Source organism: Desmodus rotundus, chromosome 1 (genome assembly GCF_022682495.2).
Source record: "Desmodus rotundus isolate HL8 chromosome 1, HLdesRot8A.1, whole genome shotgun sequence".
Taxonomy (NCBI): domain Eukaryota; kingdom Metazoa; phylum Chordata; class Mammalia; order Chiroptera; family Phyllostomidae; genus Desmodus; species Desmodus rotundus.
Window position 1 is genome coordinate 38,167,033 of NC_071387.1, and position 23,790 is coordinate 38,190,822.

Sequence of the window (23,790 nt, forward strand, 5' to 3'; positions counted from 1 at the left end):
ATGAAAAATAGATGTATACCCTTCAGCAGACCGCTTCACCACCAGGGCTTCTGAGATGTGATGTGGTTGCCAAGTGGACACATTTCCGCACCTCTCCACTTTCTTCCACGTTTTTGCCATCGACAAGGGGGGATCTCAGTTTTATGGGTAAATACATTTGTCGAAATGTCAGGCCGAATACGTGTATGACCAATTGGACTGCAACAAAAAGTGCAGCGTGGGGTGATGACTTAATTGGTACCAGGTGTTGGTTGAGAAGGCACACAGATGTGACGGGGTGCGTCGTCACCTAATTGTTTTAATGTTCACCGAGAAGTTAATTGTCAGTGTAGAGTGTGCTGGCAAATTAGGTTCCCACTGCCTCAGTGTAACAGGATAAATGAGGTGTCATGAGTTTCCAATCTGTACCTCTGACACAAACACTTTTCCTGCGGGGAGGAGAAAGTTCCCTAGGGGAATCAGCATGGCAGCTAAAGAAATCCATTTGAATAATGTACATTATTTTCACGTTAGGGAAACCAGCCTAGCTTTTGCTGTATCCATGAGCGGTTTTTCCTTTCAGATTTGCGGCTGGTGGCTCCAAGGCTGAGATTTGGTAGGCAGAAGAGTTGCTTTGAGGCCGCAGAGTAGATGAGGAATAGAAGAAGGCTTTGTAACAAGTGTTCTGATAGCACTGACAATGTAACGTTTCATTAAACTTTCTTTCTTTCATATTTTCTGGAGTCTACCATCCAAAATATCTCAGCATCCATGAACAACTATTACTGTTAAATTGCTAAAAGAAAAGTAAAATTATTGGAATAAGACCCTAAAGACTGGTTTTATGCATATTGAAGCAGCTGGGTCCTACCTTAGTCTTGAGTGGGTAATGAGAACGTGAAATGAAAACAGTATCCTGAATGGTCCGAATAAAGGCACCAAACACAGTCCAAATCTTGACATTTCTTTGGTTCGACTGAAAGCTCTCTGAGGTTTAATAGACTCTTCTGCTTACGTGGTAAGTTCTTACATGAAGGTATGGTTTAATGTTTACTTTTGCTTTATTTTAAGAGACTATATTGTCTACTTCTACCCACTAGGTTCAGACACTCTACCAGCTATCTAGTTAATAATGATTCCATTGAACTATATCAGAGAACGTTCTGGTATGTGTTTTTACAAAACATGTTTAACCAATTAGGAAAATGTGCTTTGGATTTAACTACTCAAGGAGTGCACACTGGTTGTAATGTTGGAAGATCTACTTTTTCTTTTCTCTCTGAGTAGGTCCTTTGCTCTCATTAGTGATCTTCACCATCATATCACTTGTAGTGCAAAATGTGACCCTCAGGAAGCACATACTAGTCATAGTGAACAGTTTCCCTGTTCCCAGTGAAGAGGCCCACTGAGATTTTATGTTCTCAAAGAATTACTTTATTCTTAAGAGGGAGAGGTCATCCCTTCTTGCGGAGCACGGTTTCTCTGTCCGTGCACCTCATGTACTCATTTCACGTGTGGTTTCAGCATAAAGCGGAGGGAGAGTCCTGCCAGTTGGGCGAATAGGTCTTCTGGTCCCTGTTTCTGTCGCTGGTACTGAGTATTCCAGGGCGTTCATTTTTCTTTAGAGATTGGTTGGATGTGTATCTCCCTTTATCATTTTACTTGGCTCTATACCCGTGCGTGCAACACAGAAGGTACAGAAAATCATCATGGTTTTAGAGTTTTTCTTTTGAAATCATAATGTATTTCCTGATCTTGATTTGCTCAGATTTAAATATCCCCCCTGGGCTGCATAAAACTCCTATTTTGAGTTCTTCTAGAAGATCTAAGGTAAATAAGATGATTTTGTTTTGTTCTTAACAAAATTTCAAAACAAAGGAAAACATACATACAGTCTGGAAATCCCAGCCCTCAGGACATTTTTTTTGTAGAAGTCTGCGTGATAATTACAGTGTTTGAAAAATTCTGGCAGATACTTAAATTTTACCAGCTGCAAGGTGAAATAAAACATTGAGCTTCTTGGCTGGAATTAGAGTATGTCAGTCAATGTGGTAACACTAGTTCTCACGCTGATCAAAAAAACTGATTCATGATTAAATATTTATTTGGCAAATAACTTTTGGAAAAAGGAATTGTATTTGATGAATGCTGTTTGGGAGATTGAAATCTTCCAAAACACAGCCTCTAGGAAGAGAGGCCTGTGGTGGTAAATGGGTCTGTGGGATTACTACCAGTCGGGATCACCGCCACGTGGAACCAGTGCAGTGGGTCCCTGGACTGCTGAGTTCTGTGTGTGTGTGTGTCTCTCTCTCTGTGTGTGTGTGTGTGTGTGTGTGTAAATCCTGGGTTATAAATGGTAGGGCTCATGAAAGCAAATGTAGAAATTTGGGTCATTTTCAGGGTCATTTTAAAGTAGGCTGTGAAATGTTCTTTATTTTATGTTCACATTTTTGGTATTGTGGACAAATGAGTAAATCAGGGTGTGTGTTGTGTGTTTAGAAGAGGGGAACAGAGAAGGCATGCAGTATATATTACACATTACTCTGCCCATTAGAATGTTAATTAAGCTTCATAAGCTAAAGAGCTAGTGTGACTTGTAAGTGATAAGTATTTGGGGCCAAGTATTTGGGTACAAGTAATTCAAGTACATAAATTGAGTTTAGAAATCACTCCTCTGGGGGTGATGGCCCTTTCGTTTAATGGGAAGAGCTTCTTGACTTTGGGCAGATCCGTGTTTACAGTCCATGACTTTTTAAATAAGGACAGTGAAGCAGCCTCAGTTTTATTCTTTTGCCATAGCCTGCTCTTAAATGTTGATTGTTAGTCTGAATTGTGATTTTACCTTTTTAAATTAGTCCAAGTCTAACAAATCAAGATAGAGCCCTAAATTTTGAAGGATTCAGAGGATATTCAGTCAGTACCCAGGTATAATAAAATATGTATAAAATGGTTCAGAATGACCATCAAAACGACTGTATTCCACCTCTGCACCATTAGATGGTGCATGGGGAAAAACACAGCATGAGAGAAACAGATTTACCGTAACGTGGGACATCTAGTAATGCCCATAAAATCACTTTTGGTTGTGTGTTCCTGGGGAGCAAATGTAGGAACCATGAAGCTCGGGGTCGTTTAGGCAGTAGTTAACTAAAAGGTTGTCGTTGCTGTCATGAAGTTCATTGGACTAGAACTATTTGCTTAAATCAAGAACAGCAATGAAGGCAGAGTCAGAGCTGGGAGGATGTCAGGGGCAATTACACACCAAAAACTGGGTTCATAGGGACAAGGGCAAAAGAAAGTGGTCTGTTTTTGGTGGGGCTTCAGTATGAGCCAGGAACCCCCTGGCTCCTAACTGGCTCTCCAGCCTTTCCAGCCCATACTCTTTGCTGCCTTGTTTTGAATCAGTTTTACAGCACCAAGGGTACGATGAGATGTTTTGTTTCGTACTTTCATAAATCTGCCGTTTGAGTGGGGCCCCTTTTCAGGTAAGCAGTGGTGCTAATTGCTAGCCCTGTCCAAATTGAGAGGAACTTTTCGGAGCTTTCTCAAAAATGCATTCAGTTTGTAAGCCTCATTGAAGCTGCTCAAGCAGGAATTACAGTAGTAACTTCTAACACCTAGACAGGGAAGCCTCAAAATTTGACATGCTCACATGTCTAGCTATAGGAATGCTATTATTTTTTCTAACAAAAATTCAATTGTTCTGAACAGAAGTGTCATTTACTGGTGTTTGTGATACCACTTGACATCATTAAAAAATAAGATGATTAAAAGCTGTCTTTGAATGGCTTAGTGGTTTGGTTGCCCCGTGCTAAGTACAGTAGAAGGGCAGTGAAGGTAACACTCTGATGAGAGACTTTGAAATTGCCAGTGGACACCAACTCTAGGCTTCTGGGCACGTGGGCAGACATACAATTGATATAGCCCTGTCCTTAAATGTATCTGCTCCGAGTCTGGAAGAGGAGATTTTGGGGCTGATACAGTCTGTAACATGGGTATATTTGTACACATTTTATACTTAAGCACAAGCTATTACTCCCTTCCTTGGCTCAGCTTTTCTGAGTGCATGTTAGCACTTTGCAAAACTTTTATTAAGCCTCTGCATCTTGTCAGGGAGTGAGGGTCTGGCTTCGAAGGGTTTGTTTTTAGCAGACATTTGCCAAGGTAATTAGTTCCGGGATCCAACTAGCTCCTCATCTTTCAGCCCCCCATCCTGTGCTAAAGACATTACTCTGAGCTTCTTTATATTGAATTGCATTGGTCCTTCCCCCTGTTTTTCTGTAAGCCTCCTGGCATTTGTGTAGCTTGAGCAGTCATAAATGAAAAGCTCAGCTCATGTCAGAGTCATTCCCTGAAGTGGCAAAGAGGCTTCAGATTACCTTCTGGTTCCTCCAGGATGTGGTTGAGCTGTGTATGCCCCTGTGGTGGGGTCCACAGTTGTCACTGAGGAGTTTTGAGAGCCAGCCACCTGGCTGTTTACTGCAAGTGAGTTAGGAATGAATACTCATGGTGGTTAAAAATGTGAGCAAAAAATTTGCTTCTGGTACATACAGTGGTGATAGAGGTGGTCTAAGGTGAAGGTTTTCCTCAGACCCTTCTCTTTTAAATTTTGGCAGAGAAAGGTAACAATGGTCTGTCAGCTCCGGGCATCCTCCTCTTAGTTCTCCAACATCTTTCAGAAATGGGTTATCTGTGCTTTGTGAAAGGTTTTTGCACAGCTCGTTCAGCATTCAAGGCAGTAACACATCACTGAACAAATTGCCCCCTTGCATATGCTAATCCAGCACTTAAAATAACTCATTGTAACAAGTTCTGATGCTTTAGCTCCAGAGGAGATGGGAATTGACAGACTGTCAGATCATGCCATGTGACCCCCAAATAACTAAATACCTCTTTTCTTTGGGTCAACAGTTCATACTCAAGCACATGTGAATGAAAGTATCCTGTGTGGTTTGTGGAAAAGATTAGTTCTTGTTTCTGCTTTTATGTGTGGGAACTGGCCTGGCTGTTGATTCACTGGCTGAAATTCCCTCTTTGGGTCTTAAATTTCGGTGCTTTTGGCGAGGAACATCAAGTCTTACTTTCAACAATAAATTAAAAGAATTCAAAGGAGTTTCTTCATTGTTGCTGTGGAAAGTGTTGATTTGTCTTTTAGAAAACCATGCTATTAATCCCACCTATTCTCTTTGCTTTTTTCTTTTCTTTCTTTCTTTCTTTCTTTCTTTCTTTCTTTCTTTTTTTTTTTTTTTAAGAAACACTGACTTTTGCTGTCACAGCGTAAGTCTAATAGAATAACCTCAGGTTTTACTCATAGACCATTCATGTTCTTGACTAGGAACTCGCAGAGGGAAAGAATAAAAACACATCCTCGTATAAACAGCAAGCTCCCATTTCTCTTAACAGTTAACACAACAGTACATTTTAAGTGAGTAGGGCCTGAAGAATGGTTTGATTGCGTAGCCAGGGTCTCCCTTCTAAGTGTTTAAAGTTCTATAAGTGTTTGCCAGCCAAGTCTTCAGATGAGATGAATTAAATGGAATGAAAGACCGTGTAGGTATCACCTTTCTAAAACAGCTATCCCATTCAGGTTGGGTTTTCACGTGTACAAAGAGACTTGGGACGAAATCTTTGATTAATTTTTTGTCTTGCAGAGTAATTCCCTCTTGGTCCCAGACAGTCTAAGAGGTACAGATAAACGCAGAAATGGGCCTGAATTTTCCAATGACATCAAAAAAAGGAAGGTGGATGATAAGGACTCCAGCCACTATGTAAGTGAATAAAGGACTTGAAATGATAATTTGTTGCTTACTTGCTTATTTCTAAGTGCGTATACAAGCATACTGTATTATCTGAGGGATAATCCACATCCCTTAAAGTAATACTATGAAGAGGATAGATCCTTACATTGCAGGGTTTTATTTCCCTCTAGGGCTGTAAATTATGCTTCTGCCAGGCTCAGTATTACATTTCGTCTTTCTGCCTTAGTTACTCCTAAGCCGGGATAGAAGAAGGCAGGGCTGGCTTCACTGGCATGCAGCCTGTGCAGTTGCACAGGGTCCTGATTGGAGGAGGACCCTGCCTCACCCTTGGTTTTAATGCTGTGCTCTAGCCCTCCTCAAATTCTCATTTTTTGAACAGGGGCCTGCCTTATCATTTAGTCCTAGGCTTTGCAAATTTGGCAGTCTGTGCGGCTAAAATGATCAGGGGAAGATTTGTGGTGTCACAAAACACCTTTTTGGATGCCACCCTGATAGTATATTCAAGTTTGCATTAGGTCTTGAGGCAGACTTCGTTCTGTTGTATAGCAAGCAGTTAAGTGGAAAAAGTGGAAGAAACATTGGAGCACACCAAGCTGAATGGCTGTTGGCTCTGTACTTGACGTCATGAACATGGCAGCTGACGGATAACTTGGAGTTTCCTTGTGTGTCCCTGAGAGTCTGTGTCAGGATGAACACATTCTCAGGAAGAGTATGAGAGTAGAAAGCTGAATCAGGCCACTTCCTGTTGCTCCTGGAGGAAGAAGGATCTACCTCTGGCTGGCTGGTGTGCAGGCTGTGCAGAGGTTTCCCCATGAGGCCTCTCTGCCTCTTGCTAGCTGGCTCAAGCTTGTCGCTAACAATGGGTAACATTTCTTAAGCAACAGATCAAGTTAGTGTCAGCTACTGGGTGCTTTTATTGTACATAGATTGTTTCATTTAACTGTAGGACAACCCTGTGACTTTGGTACCTTCACCTTCATTTTATAAAGAAACTGAAGCACAGAGCTTATAAGTGATTTGCCCAAGGTCAGAGTTAGTGGCTGAGCCTAGAGGCCTTCTGACTCAAGCATCCATCTCCTAATCACTATGCTAGGATTCCCAAACTGAGGACTCAGGATGGATATTTTGTCAGAGACCCTATAATAATATCCTAAGAATCTAGGGTTTTGGTCCTCACCAGCCCAAGCTTTTTAGCACATCATGTTTGTCCCTTATCTTTTTCCCAGGGCCAGCACCCTGTGTCGGTACTTTATTGTGTACACCATTAACTGTTAATAAACTGGTGAAAAGGTCCATTATATGCAGGAATTTAGATACAATTCCAGGTTGTTCTCATGTGTGTAATGAGTGAGCTACAATCCGTACCTCTGCATGACTGTTTTGTAACATGCATGTAGGTGGTTGAGAGTGATGTATTGAGGTAAGGTTGAAGACTCTGGGGCAGAGGCCTCAGGCTTGCAACAGGCATATCCTATACTGTGAAAGTTTATATTTGCAGAAGTGTTCAATACAAAGCTAAGATTTAAATTACAGAATACTTAAGGACTCACTTCAAAGGTCTATTGTAATAAATTGTTTGCTACTTTTTGCCAGTTTGGTTTATATACTACAATACATGAACCATTTCTGTAAAATATTTTTTTCGAAAAGGGAAACACTTTTAACTTGTATTTTTTACTATGCCATCCTTGGGTTCTGTACACCTAAAAACATTTATGCATTTCTGTGGGCTTTACTAAGCGAAAGAAAATTTTCTTTAGTATTAATTTTTCTTTTATTACATGAAAATATTTCTTGCAGTGGACTGTTTTGAATTACCTAGGCTTCTTCATTGGTTGTCATTTATGTTGTTATTAGTGAATTGCCTAGTGCCTTTATAACAATGTCTAAAGTAAGACATTATTGAAGAAAGTATATTAGGTCTCCCACATGTAATGCTTGCTGTAGGTATGGTTAGAAAAAAACATTTAAGACATAACTTTAAAGTTGAGGTTAACTTTCTAGCCTGGATTTGTATCCCACAGAAGGTCATTGTGGGTAATATTTGCCCTGTACTAATATTTCTCTAATATTTGTATATTCTTAATTGATAAGTGACATCAGTAAAAGGACTGTTTAGATCATAAGCTATGGGCCTACTTCTTTTTGAGAATTAGGACCCATTGCGATAGCCTACTTTTTCCGTATGCTCAGTTGTATTACTCTGCACTAAAGGACGTCAGCCCTTTTGGCTAAGAAAGTAAGTAGCCTTTTTCAGCCCGCCTCAAACTTGTAGGAGTGATCACGTCATCAAATTGGACAGCTTCTCTGAAGCTTTTTCAAACTCAGTTCAACCTTGGAGTTTGCTCTGATGACCAACATGCGTGGCTTTATGAAGAGACAGTGAAAGCCCTACTGCAGGGTGCCGGGGCCCTGCGGTTGCTGCCATCCTGGCTTCCTTCCATCTCTCCAAAAATATTCCCAGCTGATTGCTAAAGAGATTTAATCTTAACACGAGGTCAGATCTTGGTATGTTATTCAAGCCAGTAACTACCTTTGTTTTTTATTAGTTTTTTGCTTGCTTGATTTTATTTTTTGCAATAATTAGTCAACCCACAGGAATATGGTTTGTTTATGTTTATAACTATGAATTGTCTAAACATTAGACTTTGTTGGTTATCTTCAAGGTGAAAAGCAGTGACATGAAATTGTGTTTTTAATTCGAAATCCAATGGGAAGAGACCTCTGATATGGTGTGGATTTCAGATTATAAGGGAGATTCAGCCTACAAACAATTATTGAGCCCTTTCGATGTGACAAGCTTCACACAGGGGCTGTGATTATATAAGTGGTATGCTGTTGAAACAGAATTCCTGCCTGGGGCTTTGTGTAGCCTTAGGTCAGATAAGAAGGGGATTAATTATTAGGGCTGGCAATCTGGGAGGGAGCCCTTAGGCATATCCCAGGCGGTGTTTTAGTCTGTCTAACTCCAAGAACCATAGAAATTTAACTGAGCCTCAAACCTTAAATAAATGGCATTAAAACTTTTCTTTTTCCAGGACAGTGATGGTGACAAAAGTGATGACAATTTAGTTGTGGATGTGTCTAATGAGGTAACTGTTCTCTTTATCAAACTTTATGTTCAGAGTGGCTTGTGAGGAAGAGTGGAGCCACAGCCTTTGGTTTCTTGCACCTTTATACATTAAGAACTTAATGGTTGTTCATGGATAGAGCAGTAATGCTCTAACTGACCCAAACTTTTGTTTCCTTAAAAAAATAAAGTCAGCTTTCCTCATCGTTTTGGATTCCTAAGTTGGGTGTCTGGTGCTCATTTTCTTCCAGTACCCTCTAGGCTAAGTATTTGAGCATGAGCAGGGACGTGATTGTTCCTAGAAGGTTTTTTTTCCCCCCTGTATGGTGTCTAATTGGGTGTACTTGCAAACATCATCCTTTTAATTAGAACAGTGTTAATGTGCATACCCTCGAGTCTCCTAAATCTAAAGGACTATCAGCATTTCCTGTACTTTAGAGAATTAGTGTGGAGATAAGTGTGTAAGGGAAAGAACTGTCCCTTGTAAGCAAATCATGGAAATTTTGCTTGTGCTTGTTGAGGACCCTTCTTCTCCGAGAGCAAGCCCTGCCCACTCACCCAGGGAAAATGGGATCGACAAAAACCGCCTGCTAAAGAAAGATGCTTCCAGCAGCCCAGCTTCTACAGCCTCTTCAGGAAGTTCCACTTCTTTGAAGTCCAAAGAAATGAGCTTGGTAGGTAATAAGAACTCTTACTGCCTATACTTGCCTATTTAGCAGTTTAGTTGTTGTTTGGGTTTTTTTCTTCTTTTTTTTTTTGTGGACCAGAGGACCCTAACATATTGGAAATGTGGGATTTTTACTGATTGAGAGTTCTGTTTCTGAGTGTCTAAAAGTGACACGCATTCTTCTGCTCTTTGTTCCTAGACAGTGTTACTTTTCCCTCTCAGTTGTCTCTCTTGGGCTGTGACAAGGGAGAGATAAGCTTCCATGTCCATTGCCTTCTTACTTAGGGGATATTTTCCCAGCACAGGCTCTCTGAAACTTCCCAATGAGCATACAGCTCAAACCTCTTATGTCCTGAGAAGTCCTCGTTTTCTTAAGGTGTCCATTTTTACCTGGTTTGAGACTTGAGTCATCCTGTTGGAGAATGTTGTGATTGGCTTGCTGGTCCGTTTGGCGATGTACATGAAGCGGCCCTGGGGGGAGCCTGGAACTGGTGGCGGGGGCCGTAGCAGAGCCTGTCATGCTCACCGTCATTTAGCAAACCCTGGAGTGTGTCATCTCTTAACTCACGATAACTGAGCCATAACAACAACTCTGCAGTTAATCCTTACACGGTGTCAGTCCTCATGCCATTTCACTGATGGGGAGGGAAGCATGAGGAACTTGCCAGTTTGTACAGTGCATCACATCCAAAGCCAGACAGAGCTGGGGTCTCTGTTTAGCCCACGTTCTTTGCTACTGCACCATAGCTCTTCTCAAACGGATTTAAAGGACGTGAGAAGTTGAGAGGCAAAAGAAGATGCTCTGTAGGCCTATTATTGTCTTGACTCATGCACTAACGGTTCACACTGGTTTTATAGGCAAGTTGGCAATGATACTTAACTCCAAAGGACTGCCTGTCCATTTTAGGCATATTTCTCAAACACAATGATGGGATTAGTCTAGGGCTTTTGCCTCTGGAATGTGGCCTGTGTCTCACAAAGTCAACAACCCCGCTGTCTCCCACCATTACTCTCGCTCCCACTGCCACTGAAGGCAAGGTTAGAAAAGGGGTCATCCCTCTGACATTCCTGGTGGCCGGGCATTTATTTCCTAGTGACCAGGAGCTTCCCTCTGGATGGTCACCTTTCTGACTTGGCCCACATCCAAAGACTACCAGCCCAATGGAAAAATACTTTTTAAAATAAAATCCGTGGAGGAAGAAGTGTGATAGAGTTTTGCTTCTGGCAGGAAGAGGAAAGGTCAGCATTTCTCGCTCGCAAGTTAATGCTGTCAACATTGTGTGGATTTATGAAAATTGGCTGAGGGAGTAGCTAGAAGGTGCCCAGTGTCCCAGCTGCTGTTGTGATAAATTGTGTAATATGGCTTGGATTAAAAATAATACTCATTTAATTTGTTTAATGATACCAGCATGAAAAAGCCAGCACGCCTGTTCTGAAATCCAGCACACCAACGCCTCGGAGCGACATGCCGACGCCGGGCACCAGCGCCACCCCAGGACTGCGTCCAGGTCTCGGCAAGCCTCCAGCCATGGACCCCCTCGTGAACCAAGCGGGTAGAGCATCGCTCTTGTTGTGCTTTGTTTTGTTTTTCTTTTCCCAGCCTGATTCGTCATCTGCTCATGTTGTGACGCAGTTTCCCCATGAAAGTGGAATGTATTACTGCCTCCCTCCCTCCTTGCTATCTCTGAAAAGCCACGATAAGAAACAGATGTTCATCCTTGGGTTTCAGCAGCTGTACCCTGTTCGATCTCCAACTGTTTACATTGGCTTTTCTTTTATTTCCAAATAATCCAAATCCTAGGGACTTCAATAACATTTCTGATAATTATTCTCAATGTAAGCTCCTTCCCAAACTATCATTGTGTGTTTCGAGTTTGCTAATATTGACTGAAACAGCCTGTCTGGCTGGCTCAAGTGTGCTTCTTGCTTACTTTTGTTGGCCGGTTTTCTGCCAGTCCATCAGGAATCAAGGACCTCTCCTTCAGTAGAAATTGGGGGAGTTTCACTGAGACCCCAGCCTATGAATAAACTCATAACGTTCAACTTGATCTCCCTCACTGGGAAAGGAAAAAAGTAACTCCCAGGGCCCAAAGGAAAAGAGGCACCAGAATATTCCTTCTAAACCCATGCTTTGGTTTACCTAAATCCAGGATAGGGTTTTCATTTGGAATCGGTCCCAGGGAATGAAAGGATCAGACAGAAATCTTGAATTTCATCAAGAACACCTTCTGAAATTAAGTCAGATAAATAGGTAGTGTCTGTGCCTCAGTTTGCCTTGTGCGAATTGGGTGCGATAATGCTGCTAAATTCCTCCTGATTTCCCGGTGCTACCAAGGGGGAAATGTGTGGGCAGTGCTTCTCCTGGGGTGTGTTCTTTCCGGAGATGAATTCAGCTCTGGGGAAGAAGGGATGCTGTACAGAATTGGAGGTGATTAACCACCCCCACAGCATCCCCTCCTCTTCCTTTCCCCTAATGAATGGCACTAAAAGTGATCCTGCAGTCACGTGCGGCTTGTGCTTCTTTGCAGCGGCTGGCCTGAGGACGCCCCTGGCCGTGCCTGGCCCGTACCCCACCCCGTTCGGGATGGTCCCCCACGCTGGCATGAACGGCGAGCTGACCAGCCCTGGTGCCGCCTACGCCAGCCTCCACAACATGTCCCCGCAGATGAGCGCGGCTGCTGCTGCTGCAGCCGTGGTGGCCTATGGGCGCTCCCCCATGGTAGGTGACCGCGGAGCATAATGGGTGGGGGAGCATGGGGTGGCAGCCCCCACGCCTTGGAAACAAAGACCTAGTGTCCTTGCCTGCCACCTTCGTCTTGTTCGCCTTCATCCACATGCCGCTTCATTCAGTTACGGCCAAACGCTTTTTGCTTTACTGTTTTGTGGATGAAAAAAGGCAGTGTTTAGGAGCCGCTTTAGCGGTTCAGGGGACATCTGGTTTTCTCCCACCAAAGTAGATTTTTTTTTTTTTTTTTTTTGGAAGGCGATGAAATGGCTCAAGTAGCTTACAGAAGCCTTTTCATTCGTTTTCTTGAAGGTTTTTTTTCCCCTCTTTAATTCTTAGGAAAAAATATTTGAGAAGCTGTAACTTTCTCTTTCCGTGCCTGTATTATCCTTTAAACCCAGTAGCATGGCTTAGTTGTAAGAAGTGATCTCAGTGCAGCAGGTAGAAACAGAAAAAAAGGAATGGAAATAAGGAAGAGGGATTAGATTATAACCCATAGCAAATAAAAGTCTGTAAATATTTTCTCTTGGTTGTTTGAAATATGTCATGTGCATTTCTCTCCTCTCTCCTCAAATAACTTGGAGTGAGAGTCAAGTTCATTGGTTCTTCCCCTGTGTTGCTCTAGCACGAAGGGCTGTGCATTGGAGGGCAGGATCGTTCAAAGCAAAGTGGGCAGCTGAGGGACGAGGTATTGTCATTAAGGTGCACAATGTCATGTGTGAATCCTTAAGGATTAACTTAGACCAGTGGTGTGAAACGGGGCGATTCTTGCCTCCTAGGGACATTTGGTTATGTCTGGAGATTGGCACTTAGAGGGAAGAGTCCAGGGATGCTGCTAAATATCCTGCCTTCTCCAGGACAGCCCCCAACACAAAACTCTCAGGCCCAAAACATCGATAATGTTGAGGTTGAGAATACTGACTGAGACAACATACTGCTCGGTGTGCTTGCTTGGACAAGGCAGAGCATCCTGAGTCCACAGGAAGTACAGCCGAAACCTCGGTTTTCAAACATCTTCCATCTCGAGTAGTTCTCAGTTCTTGACCAAGTTGTTCACAATAAAAATGTCTCGGTTACTGAATAAAACTTTGGTTCTCAACTGACAACCCTTTTCTGCTGATACCTGTATGATCAATCACGCGTTTCTCAGGCAATAAAGGAGATTTGGTTTTTGAACAAATCGCTTCTCGAGCACTTTTCCAGAATTAATTAAGTTCGAGGACTGAGACTCCACTCTATTGGTCATGGGAGGCTAGTGCCCAGTACACGAGGAATCATCTTCAATTCCACCTCAGCAAAAAGAAGTATGTCTTGTAGTAGTTAGAAGTGGTTGTATCACTTCTTGTGTTATAATGTTTCCTTTGGAAAATATCAGCACATGTTACTGTTCCTATTTATGCTGCTTTGAGATCTGTGAGTTTCCAGTGAGAGGTGTTTAGAGACGTTCACCAAGTGCCTGCCCTGTATAAACTCCTCTGCCTTATTTTGTTTCTAGGTCGGATTTGATCCTCCCCCTCACATGCGAGTACCTACAATCCCTCCCAACCTGGCAGGAATCCCTGGGGGAAAACCGTAAGTACCTCCAACTCCTCAGTTTTATTTTCAAGGCGGTTACTTAGTCATGGTTTTTAGCAGAATAGAATTCCAACGGGAGCACAGGCCTGGGCGTTTCCAAGGAGATTTCTAGTGTCTTTTCCTGAGGAGTGTTAGCACTTTCTATAAATAGGCACCTTGTAGGTGTCATGCCTCTGTCTTCTCACTGTGGGTGAGCTCATGCATTTAGTTATTTCTGGAGAGAAACTGTTGGAGACAGGGTGAGGAGGGATGCAAGAATCAGAGGCGGCTGGCCCTCCTCCCTTGACCCGTCTTCAGAAAACTTCTCTGCTGGGCTGTGGGGTTAAAGGGCAGCTGCAGGGGGTTTCCAGCAGGGCTGTGTCATGGGCGGAAGCTGTCAAGAACTCTTGAAATCTCAGGAGTTTGAAATGTGTTGTCTTTTTACCCAGCTCAGTGCTACCTTTTCCTTATTTTGGTGGAGATGAGAGTTGTGTTAAGGGTAGTTTGATCCCCAAGTAAAGATTTGCTGAGTGCCTTATTCTGAGAGGTCCAGAATTACAAAGAGCAGCGTGGCTGTGTGGGGAAGCAAAAAAAGAGAGGTTAAGGGCAAGGAACATTCAGAATTTGAAAAACCCTGTTGATTATTCTTCCAGAGTCACTTGAAATCACTTCCTTTTCCATAATGTTAGTAGTTGGAAATGTGATTTCAAAGAATTCCTAAGTTTTCAATTTTTGTACAAAGCAAAATTGAAATATGTCCTACTTCCCAGCAAGGGCTCTGGGATAGGAGTACTTCCCCTGGGATAGGAGATGGCAGAAAGCCTGCTTCAACTTTGTTGCTTTTTCTAAATAGAGGTACATGTCATAGGCCTTCAGTTTCTTTTTGTTATACCCTTTATCTTTGTGTGTTTGCAAGGGACACATGAAGTTGAAAGCAGACATTATTATTGTGTTATTTTGAGTGGTCCACTCAGCTACCTGGTCATCCTTGTGTGGTTTTGATTGAAACCTTGTTTCAACTTAAACCAGGAGCATGAGGAAAAATAGAATTCTTTATCCTCATCACCTGCTTTTAGGCAAGCAGATTCTTGTCATCCCACTTTTCATGCATTATAATATCTATCTCATAGTGATTTGATTGATGATAATGTGAGGCTTTTCTCTACACTAAGAACTAGTAGAGGTGTTAAGAATTTAGGCAACATCAAGGCCCAGGGAAGAGCGGGACTGGGGAGTGGGGCAGTGTTGCAAATGCTTACTTAGCTGGTAGATTCCTTCCGATTAAATGAACTCCTGTGTTGTGTGTTTTCTTGGGTATGCCACCTTTTGTGCAGCCTGGGATGTCCCAGAACACTTAAGGTATTTTTAAATATGTGTTTTTGACAGCGTAGCCATTGTGTATTCTACTGACTAGTGAGTGGGTAAATGACAAGTAATGTTGTGATAAAAGGCAATAATTAATAGTCATTGATGAATCTTTTGGGAAATCATGAGCAAATAAAGCCAGTTTCAAGAGTTATTGGTATGGAGGTGTGCCCCGCTGCCAGGACCCCACCTTGAATATGATATGTGAAGGGGAAGGTAGGCGGAGCTTCACTACCGAGCTGGTTGCAAACCAGCTGGAGACCCAGTTCTCCAGCTGGAGACCCAGACCCCAAAAGAGCTGGAGACCCAGTTCTTTGTAACTGTATTTGTGCGTGTGTGTGTATGTGTGTACAGTGTTGTATGTGTCAATAGCGTGGTTAGACACAATGTTCAAACCTTCAGCAAATGACAATACTGGTGTCATGCTTATTAGAGCCAAAATATTCGTGCACTTGGCTTGTGAGCACCTTGGGTTTTGTTCACAGCAGTGTAAACAGGATATGAGGTGCCCCTGACAAGGACATTGGGCACAGTGACAAAGTTGTGAGATTCTCACATGTGAGGGTGCTTTTTTCCTCTTGGTCAAATGGACATTGGCTGTTGGTTTCTGGATCAGAGTGGTCATTGCTGTCTAAAACAGTTAAAATATATTTTTTATGTTTTGCATTTTATGTGAGCAAGATGGAGTCAATGTCAGAAGGCAAAATGAACTTCCCGGTTGTCTCCAGGATCAGGGCTATGCAGTCTTCCTCCCTATGTCAATCCATTACTTAGTAACTGTTCTTTCCAATTAGTGAAGTAACACCGCCTGAGGCAGCGCTTCAGATTGATACTCTTGTTGCAACAACACGGATGAATGGGAGGGGATACAAAGTATTCCAGCCTTTTAGCACAAGAGTCATGAACTGACTGTTACATAAAGGTTTCTTAATGAGTTCACAATAGCAACCATCTGCAGACCACACTGTGAACAGCACTAGTGTGAAATACCTAAGAGAAAGGGTCACAAACCAGTATCTTCAGAGTTGGGTGAACAAGGTGGTAAAGGCTTTGCAAGTGTCTTTCTTTGAGAAATACCAGTTGAAATATGTGGATGGCTATTCATGGATGTTTGAGCAAGAATTGTGTGTCAGGCTTTGTGCTAGATGCTGGACATGCCTCAGGCAAGAGAATGTTCTGCCTTCCCTGCCTGGAGGCGGAGGAGGTGGCTACTGGATTTGGTGGAGACATTATAGGACAATGAATTCTTCAGTTTTGTTTGTGATGAATGGTAAGTGCTGTGAAGACAGAGCAGTGGGTTATAGGCAAACTGGGAAAGAATGACCAAAATTTGGAAGGGCGGAGCTTCCTCGGAGTGGGGCTGACACACTGAAAGCTGAAGCTTGTGCAGGAAGGAATAAACCCATGGGACAAAGGGGACAGCGTGAGGTAAGCTCCTGTAGCACAGGGAGCTTGAGGGATCTTGTGCAGATGGATCACTGCCTCTTAAAAGTGATACAGCCAGAAGAGTTCTGTTGGTTCTGGAGGGACCTCGAAATGCCTCTAGTATGGTAAATGCTCATCTGCGGCTTAGTTCTCCTACGATAGCCTCACCAAGTGGCCGGTGCCTCTGACCAAGCATATCTAGTGATGGGACTCGCTGCTGCCTGGAGCGGTCCATTTTCTCCAGCCGTGTGAAAACTCTCCCAGGCCTTAAGCTGAGATCTGTCTCCCCAGAACTTTTACCCATCAATCCTGGTTCTTTCCTACCCCCTGAGACCACACAGCATGCCACTCATCCATCATCCTTATGACAGCTCTTCATATGTGTGGAGACCACCATCTGCCACGAGGCGTCTTTTCTGGCTGAATATGTCCATGCTTCAGCCCTATCTCGTAGGATGCGATTTCGGGTTCCTACACCATCTGCTTACTGAAATCTAGATAGTCACCTGCCTCCTCTCTTCTTCCTCAGATTTCATCAAGACTTGCTGCACAGGCATGGGGTACCCTTTGGGAGCTCACAGCCTAGTGATGGAGAGACAACATTAATCAAATAAGCACAAAAAATAAATGCCTAATTATAATTGAGATAAGAGCTATGACAGAGAGGAACTCTTCTATGAAACCTATTACAGGCTGATCCCGCCTGGGGGAAGGGTCAAGGAAGAATTCTCAGAAGTGTTTTCTGAGCTGCATTAACCCCATAGGAGCAGGACAGAAACCTTTAGGTTTCTGCATATGGAGGAACCAACATATGCAAAAGGCCCTGTGCCTACATTCTTAGCATCGAAGTGGACTAGGTGACTCACGTTGCCACTATTCTGTACTTGTGTTTGGTGTTAAAGGCATCTGAGATCTCAGTGGGGTTTTGCAATTAACGTGGTCATTTTCCCTTTCCCACACCAGTTACCCCTAACCTCTTTGTTAAAGGCATATCCCCAGTGTCTCCTAAACTTCAGCCTTTGATTCTTCCTTATTTAACTCCCATTTTACCCAGTCTTTTTATTTGTTAAAATCCTCACTTATTTTATATCTACTTTTGTTAATAGGATCCTAGATGAGTTTTACCTTTTCTAAAGTATTTATCTGATCCTATCTGTTTCTTGCTCAGAAGTTTCACGAGTTGCATAGAAGCTCCTGAGGTGGCATTCAAGGCCCCTCTCGTAATATTACCACTACAGCCTGCTCTTCCAGCCCGGTGTCTGTGTTCCCGTCTTGTGCTCTAGCCAGAGGGGATAGCCACTTAATCTCTGAATGTTCCTCATTCTGCTCTGAGCAACTTCCCTTCTCACCAGCCTTCTCTTCTTCCTGTGGAAATTCTTTCTGTTCAAAGACCACTTCAGTTGCTGCTTTCTCCACGAAGCCTTTGCTCGTGACTTTCCGTACAGGATCTCTCCAGTAGCACCTTGTAACATTTTGTAACACTTTCTCACACTTTGGCCTCGAGTAAATTTGTGTCAACATGTCATTTCTGTCTGCTTCTTCCCCACTAGAACTGAAGCTTCTGAAGTTCCCTCATCCCCTTGAGCATAGATACCCATAAAGAAATGTTTGCTGCATTGACTGGGTGGGAAATGAGCCCAGGACCGTGGGAGACCCTGAGATTCATCCTTTCCAAAGGAGATTTATAAGTGGTAACCTCCACTGTTTGTAGATCCTCGAGGTGAGATTTATTTGATACTGTTTGGTTGGCTCAGCTTGAACTCATTTTTAGTTGTAAGGAAATGTATTCCTCTGAGCTCTGTGTAGATCACTGGTGAAAGAAATTTGGAAGTTGAGTCAGGTTGACGTCTCTTAGTTGCGCTTCATGCACACCCTCCACCCCACAGGACGTTTTTCTAGCCGTGGAGCTATGCTTTCCTCCTGTGCTCTACCTGCCTCCTATTGTAGTGCCTAGAGGTCAGTAATAACTCAGACTAATAATAGTTTGGCTTAAGATTCCAGCTTAGTTCCAGGTTCCTTCACCCTGTGTTTTAATGCTAGACATGTAATTGAGAAATCTTCTACCCACTTGTTTAGTGTTTAAATAAATCTTTAAAGTACCTTTTGGAGTCGTAGCTAAAGGGAAAAGAAAATGTTAACTACATTTGGGGTAGAATCACCTCTTAGGAAAACATGTTTTGCAGCAGTGAAGAGAGGCCACCCCTGGCTTCCAGCCAAGGAGACACTTCAGTAGCCAGCACTCCACCCCCCTCCCCACCCTTTTTTCTCTGAAATTGCTTGTGATTCTTCTGTTGACCATGTCTAGATTCCACAGCTGGTTTATTCAGTGGATTTGAAAATTAATTCAGTCCCCTCCCCCCATTTTTTTAACCTGTTATGACGTTTGGGTGTTTTCGGTCTATTAAATGCTGAAAGTAACATGTCTCTTTTGTGCTTTATTATCACCATGTGGGTTTATTTTAACTTCTGCTTTTTCTACCCTTTGATGATCTGGGAATGTGTAGCTAACTTCTTGAGATTTTATTGACATCTGAGGCCCTTTTTTTTGATGTCAGGTGTGTTTACCTGTTGGACAACTTTTTCTCCCTTTACTTCTCTCCCTCTTCCCTTCTTCAAAAATGACTTTCAGCTCATCAGCTATAAGTACAATTTGTATACTTGTGTAGATAATGCTATTTGCCTATAGTGGTTGGAATCTTGGCTAGAATTTTGAATTGAGCTTTGAAATAGCTGCATTTTAAACTTTTGTTTATCTCAGTTGTCATCAAGGAATCTCTTGGCTTGTGTCTTTGTCCTGCACTGGAATCTTGCTGATGCGCCTCAGCACACCAACAAACTTGGAGGTATTTGGTTGACGGAGGAAGAAGGGCCTAGAACTCAGAATCATAAAGGCTGATTTGGGCCAGAGAGCCTCCCAGCTTATCAACTAGGCCATCTCTTCTTGTTTTCTTTGTTTAGTAATTTACTTTTTCCTGTGTCCTTTTACTTTTTCTGCATTTGCTTTAAAAAAATGAGAAGAGCAGTATAGTCAACTACACTAGGAAACAAAAACTTTTCAATCTTAATGCTTTGAAGTCCTCAACTTGTAATTTAATGGTTACTAAACCCCTCTGCCCTGTTGGGAGGCATCAAACTGGAAAAATCCTGTGAAAGAAGAAAAGGATTTGATAGATGTTACAGGTTAGATATGCAGACTCTTAAGAAGTGTTAAAGGTAAAGCTTGTTATATTGGCAGAGAGGGAGATTTTGACATAGTAGATGAACTAAATTTCTGAGGACCTACTTTCTTTTTGCTGAAATCTTAAAAATAACATGGCTCTTATTTTCTTATGACCCCTCCTCACACCCTCTCAGCCCCAGCCACCACCTTCACTATTTCCATTCTTGAGGCTCCGGGTATCCTTCAGAGTCATAACTTACATTATTCTCATATACCTTAGGGTGAGTCAGATGCCCCAGCCCTCGAAGCCTCCTGTGCCCAGGGCTCTATACAGAAGGGCACTGATATGTTGACATGCCTGATGTCTCTTTTTGTACAGGGTAGGTGTCTCCATCCTGCGGGGCCCACATTGTCCCTCTGGAGGTGGAAAGGTCAAAGGTAGTGCTGATATGGAAGCTAAGGTAAAGGTTAGAGCTCCACTTTTGTAACTGGCCTGCCCTGGACTTGAATCTTGGCTCTTCCACTTACTGGCAGGGTGGGCCATCACCCTCTTCTGTCCTGCTCCCCCTCCTCTCTAAGTGAGAAGGGACAGTGAGCTACCTCCTGGGGCATGGGAACCAAAGGTCGAATCTACGTCGTACTTCGTATCTGTTTTGGAAGTACCTCCCCACATAACTTCATTTACTCCACCCCTCAGCAGTCAGGATCATAGGGTAAGTTTTGTCATGGCATGTTGTAAAAGGGGGGAAGTGATGCCCAGATAAGTTAGGTTTGATCCCTTCATCTTACTAGTGACTAAACTGAGCCTCTGTGTCTCCTCACTTGTTGTAGTTCACTGCATTCTTTTCGGCGACTAGCCGCAGGATCGAGCTTGCTGTGTGTGACCTGTGGCTGCTCCTGCCTCAGCTTGCTTTGGAAGGCTCCCACGTCCACTGGGTTCTGCTGGCTGGGATTCCAGTCCTTTAGTGTAGTTGCTTTCATTGCCTTTTAGTTCAGCTCAGCTCTCAGGGAACTGCTTTTCACCCCCTTAGGAAAGTTGATACCATCTCTTAGTGATACTGAGTGCAACTACTAGAAATTCCTTGGGAAAAGTTGACTGGCATAACCCAGGGGGTCAGAGGACTCCCCACGTTCTTGTCATGGCTGACTTTCCTTGCCAGAGCAAGCTTTCATGCCTCAATTTATAAGTGAATAGGTGGCAGTAAGCAACTCGGGGTGTTTGGATTCATTTACTGAGTGCTAGCTATATGCTAGCTGGTGAAGTCAACCACTTATCCCTGAAGAACTCCCGAATGAGAAAGACAGAAATGTAAACATGTGCACTAAATAGTCCACAGTGTGAGCTGTGCCAAAGTCGACATTGATAGCAAAAGGATCATCTTCCGGGAGGTTATGGCAGGCAAGGAAGGGAAGGAGTGCGTGCACTTCAGAGGGAGGTGGTGCTATTCTAGGCAGGAGGGAACCATTTGTGCCCAATGTGGACATGTGACAGCCTATGATATTTGAGGGGACTGGCCTGTTACACGTGGCTGGGAGTTTGGGATACAGGACAGTCAAATGAAATGAGGCTCAATTGTGAAGGACTTGGTCTCTAAAGAGCTTGAAGAGTGGGTGAGGGTATTTGACACGATCAGATTTTTGATGCCTGTTAACACAGCGAGAAATCGCACATCAGGCGTGCCAAGTCCACAGGCAGCGGAGTCTTGGCCACAGCCATTACCTCTTGGGTCCATGGTCCTTCATTACTGTTTACTGGATTCTGCTGCTGCTGTTCCTGTCTATTTACAGCAAACCAATAACTCTGTAAACACCTGTTTTCCTTTGGCCACAGAACACAGCATAGTTTTATTAACAGGAGCCAGCCTGCCAGGAAAAAACAACCTGCCTCCCTGAACATAGTCTTGTTTTCCAGTTTGCCACCGCCGCTGCGAGGACCCCCTGTGGGGTGGGAACTCTGAGTTCTTTCTCCTCTGCCGTGTACCCAGTAAATGAAGAGTCTCCTGCTCCGAACATGTGTGATTTCATTCAGTTTTTAAGTCTGTGATGTCCAGTGGGCTTTATTCTTTTCAGTCCTACAACCAGATTTCACATTAAGATTTGGATCTGCAGATGCTTGGTTCAAAAAGCTGGGCGGGGCTGGGGCTCTGTTCTCTCTTTTGGATACAGGTGGTGGCCCTAGCAGAGTCGCCCTAATGAGGGCTCCAGGGACTGTTCTTTCTGCCCTGAAGTTTGCCACAATCCTATCCAACTGTTCTCTTCTCTTTGCCAAGTGCCACCTGCCCATGCCTTTGAATTTCCTGACTTTTCGTGCCTGTTCATTGTCCTGTGCTTCCTGACCCTCACACTTGTCCGCTGGTCCAGATAAGAACCTTTGTTTCAACATATCCTCTTTCCTCCCTTAAAGTCATGGGTGTTTAATGTCGGCACTGTCATCACCTGAAGGCCCCTGCGGGTGTCAAGCACTGTGTCAGTGTTCTGCAGTTTTGCAGCTGTTACCCCTTTTAATCCTTACAACAACCCCTTCGACCCTTACATTTTATTACTATTGGTACCTTATAGATGAGCAAAACAGACACATGACAAGCCTCAGGTAGTTGGGCTGACTAGGAAGACCCATTTAGTGAAGCCAGGGAGCCAGGGCTTCACATCTCAGGTCCGTTTAAACCCAAGTCTGGCATCTCAACTTGGCTGTGGGCCTGGCCTAACATGTTCATCCATCAGGAGCCCTCCCTCAACTTTTCTCGTGAATAAACAAGTGAACATGAGGTTTTAATTATTGGTATGGGCATAGAGGAAAGTGCATGAACCATATGTCTGTACCTCAGTGGCTTTTCACCAAAAGCAGCCCTGAAGCCTGCCGCGTGTCCCTTCCGGCTGCCCAGGGTACCCGCCGCTCAGACCTCGGGGTTTGCCCAGGGTTGCACTGTGCAGCAGTCACAGCACATGCATTCCTCTGTGTCTGGCCTCATTCCGAATTCAGGGTCGCGTGCCATTTATAAATACACTCTGTTTGAAAATGCCCCTTCCTAGTTGATTTGACCTTTTCTAGTTTTTCAGTCAGTAGTGAAGGAAGCCTCCTTCTGGATCTCTAGCACTGTCGTGGTGTGCCATCAATATGGCCTTTTCTCAAAGACGGTCCTGGTCTTCCTGTAGGAGAATAACTAATTTCAAACCGTCTCGTTTGCTCCCCTGGTTTTGACTCCAGTTTACCCCTCTTTTGAGACCCGTCCACCCTTTATGTAGTTCTGGGTTGTCCATTTGTTTAGGCTCCCAGCACAGCGGGCAGTGCCAGCTCCCTCCGAGGCCCCGTAGGACTAATGTATTAACATCCATACAGGTCTCCCCTGGGGCAAACGAGTGTTCACGGCTTCTGGCAGCGGTTCAGCGCACTGTGAATCAATTTTAAATTGCCTCAAAATGATGATCACAGACCTCCTGCGCAGTTTAAAGAAGAGGAGGACACCTGGGAGACAGGTGGTGTCTTCCTGAGATGACAGTACAGCTCTCCGTCTCTACCGTGTGCATCTATTTTGATCTGGAACATTGAACTCTAAAATAAGCAGGATTCCCGTGGAAGCAAGAAAAATTTTCTTCCCTTGAAAATCCAGAATTGCTACAAGGGCTCCTGATGGAAGCTTCACCTGTGTGGAAGTTGATTTATGGCAAACAGAGACTAACCTTCACACCTGCCATTATTCTCACAGCACAGAGAGCTTGCACAGGCAGGTTCTCTCTCAGTGTCAACCCTCTTCTCCCAAAATACATTCAATTTCAATTTAAAAAAAAAATCACAGCTTATATGCAATAGTATTTTGTATTAGTTTGAGGTCAGACAGTCATATACTTAACAAAGTGCTCCCCCCAGTGTTTCTAGTACCCACCTGGCACCATCCATAGTTATTACGATATTATTGCTTCGATCGGTCATTTCTCCAGCTTCACGTGCTTATTTGTTGCTTTCAGACCCAGGTCAGGGTGCCTAATGTCTGAATTACGTAACTTGATACTGGACCTTGAATAATTCTCCTAGGACGTGACTCAACTTAAACCCCAGTTCTTGTGGTTTCGTCTTTAAGAGCAATAAAA

At 43.5% G+C, this 23,790-nt stretch overlaps 1 protein-coding gene across 3 annotated transcripts in view; it reads left to right on the top strand.

Annotated features, from left to right (window-relative positions):
- Positions 1-23,790, top strand: part of TLE1 (TLE family member 1, transcriptional corepressor) — an 81,910-nt gene that overhangs the window by 48,007 nt on the left and 10,113 nt on the right. For all 3 annotated transcript variants that reach the window (XM_024560030.3, XM_045195171.2, XM_024560031.3), the window contains exons 9-14: positions 5,631-5,747; positions 8,777-8,830; positions 9,330-9,482; positions 10,884-11,028; positions 12,004-12,194; positions 13,696-13,772. In XM_024560030.3, the coding sequence (XP_024415798.1) occupies positions 5,631-5,747; positions 8,777-8,830; positions 9,330-9,482; positions 10,884-11,028; positions 12,004-12,194; positions 13,696-13,772 (737 nt within the window). The remainder of the gene's footprint in view (positions 1-5,630; positions 5,748-8,776; positions 8,831-9,329; positions 9,483-10,883; positions 11,029-12,003; positions 12,195-13,695; positions 13,773-23,790) is intronic.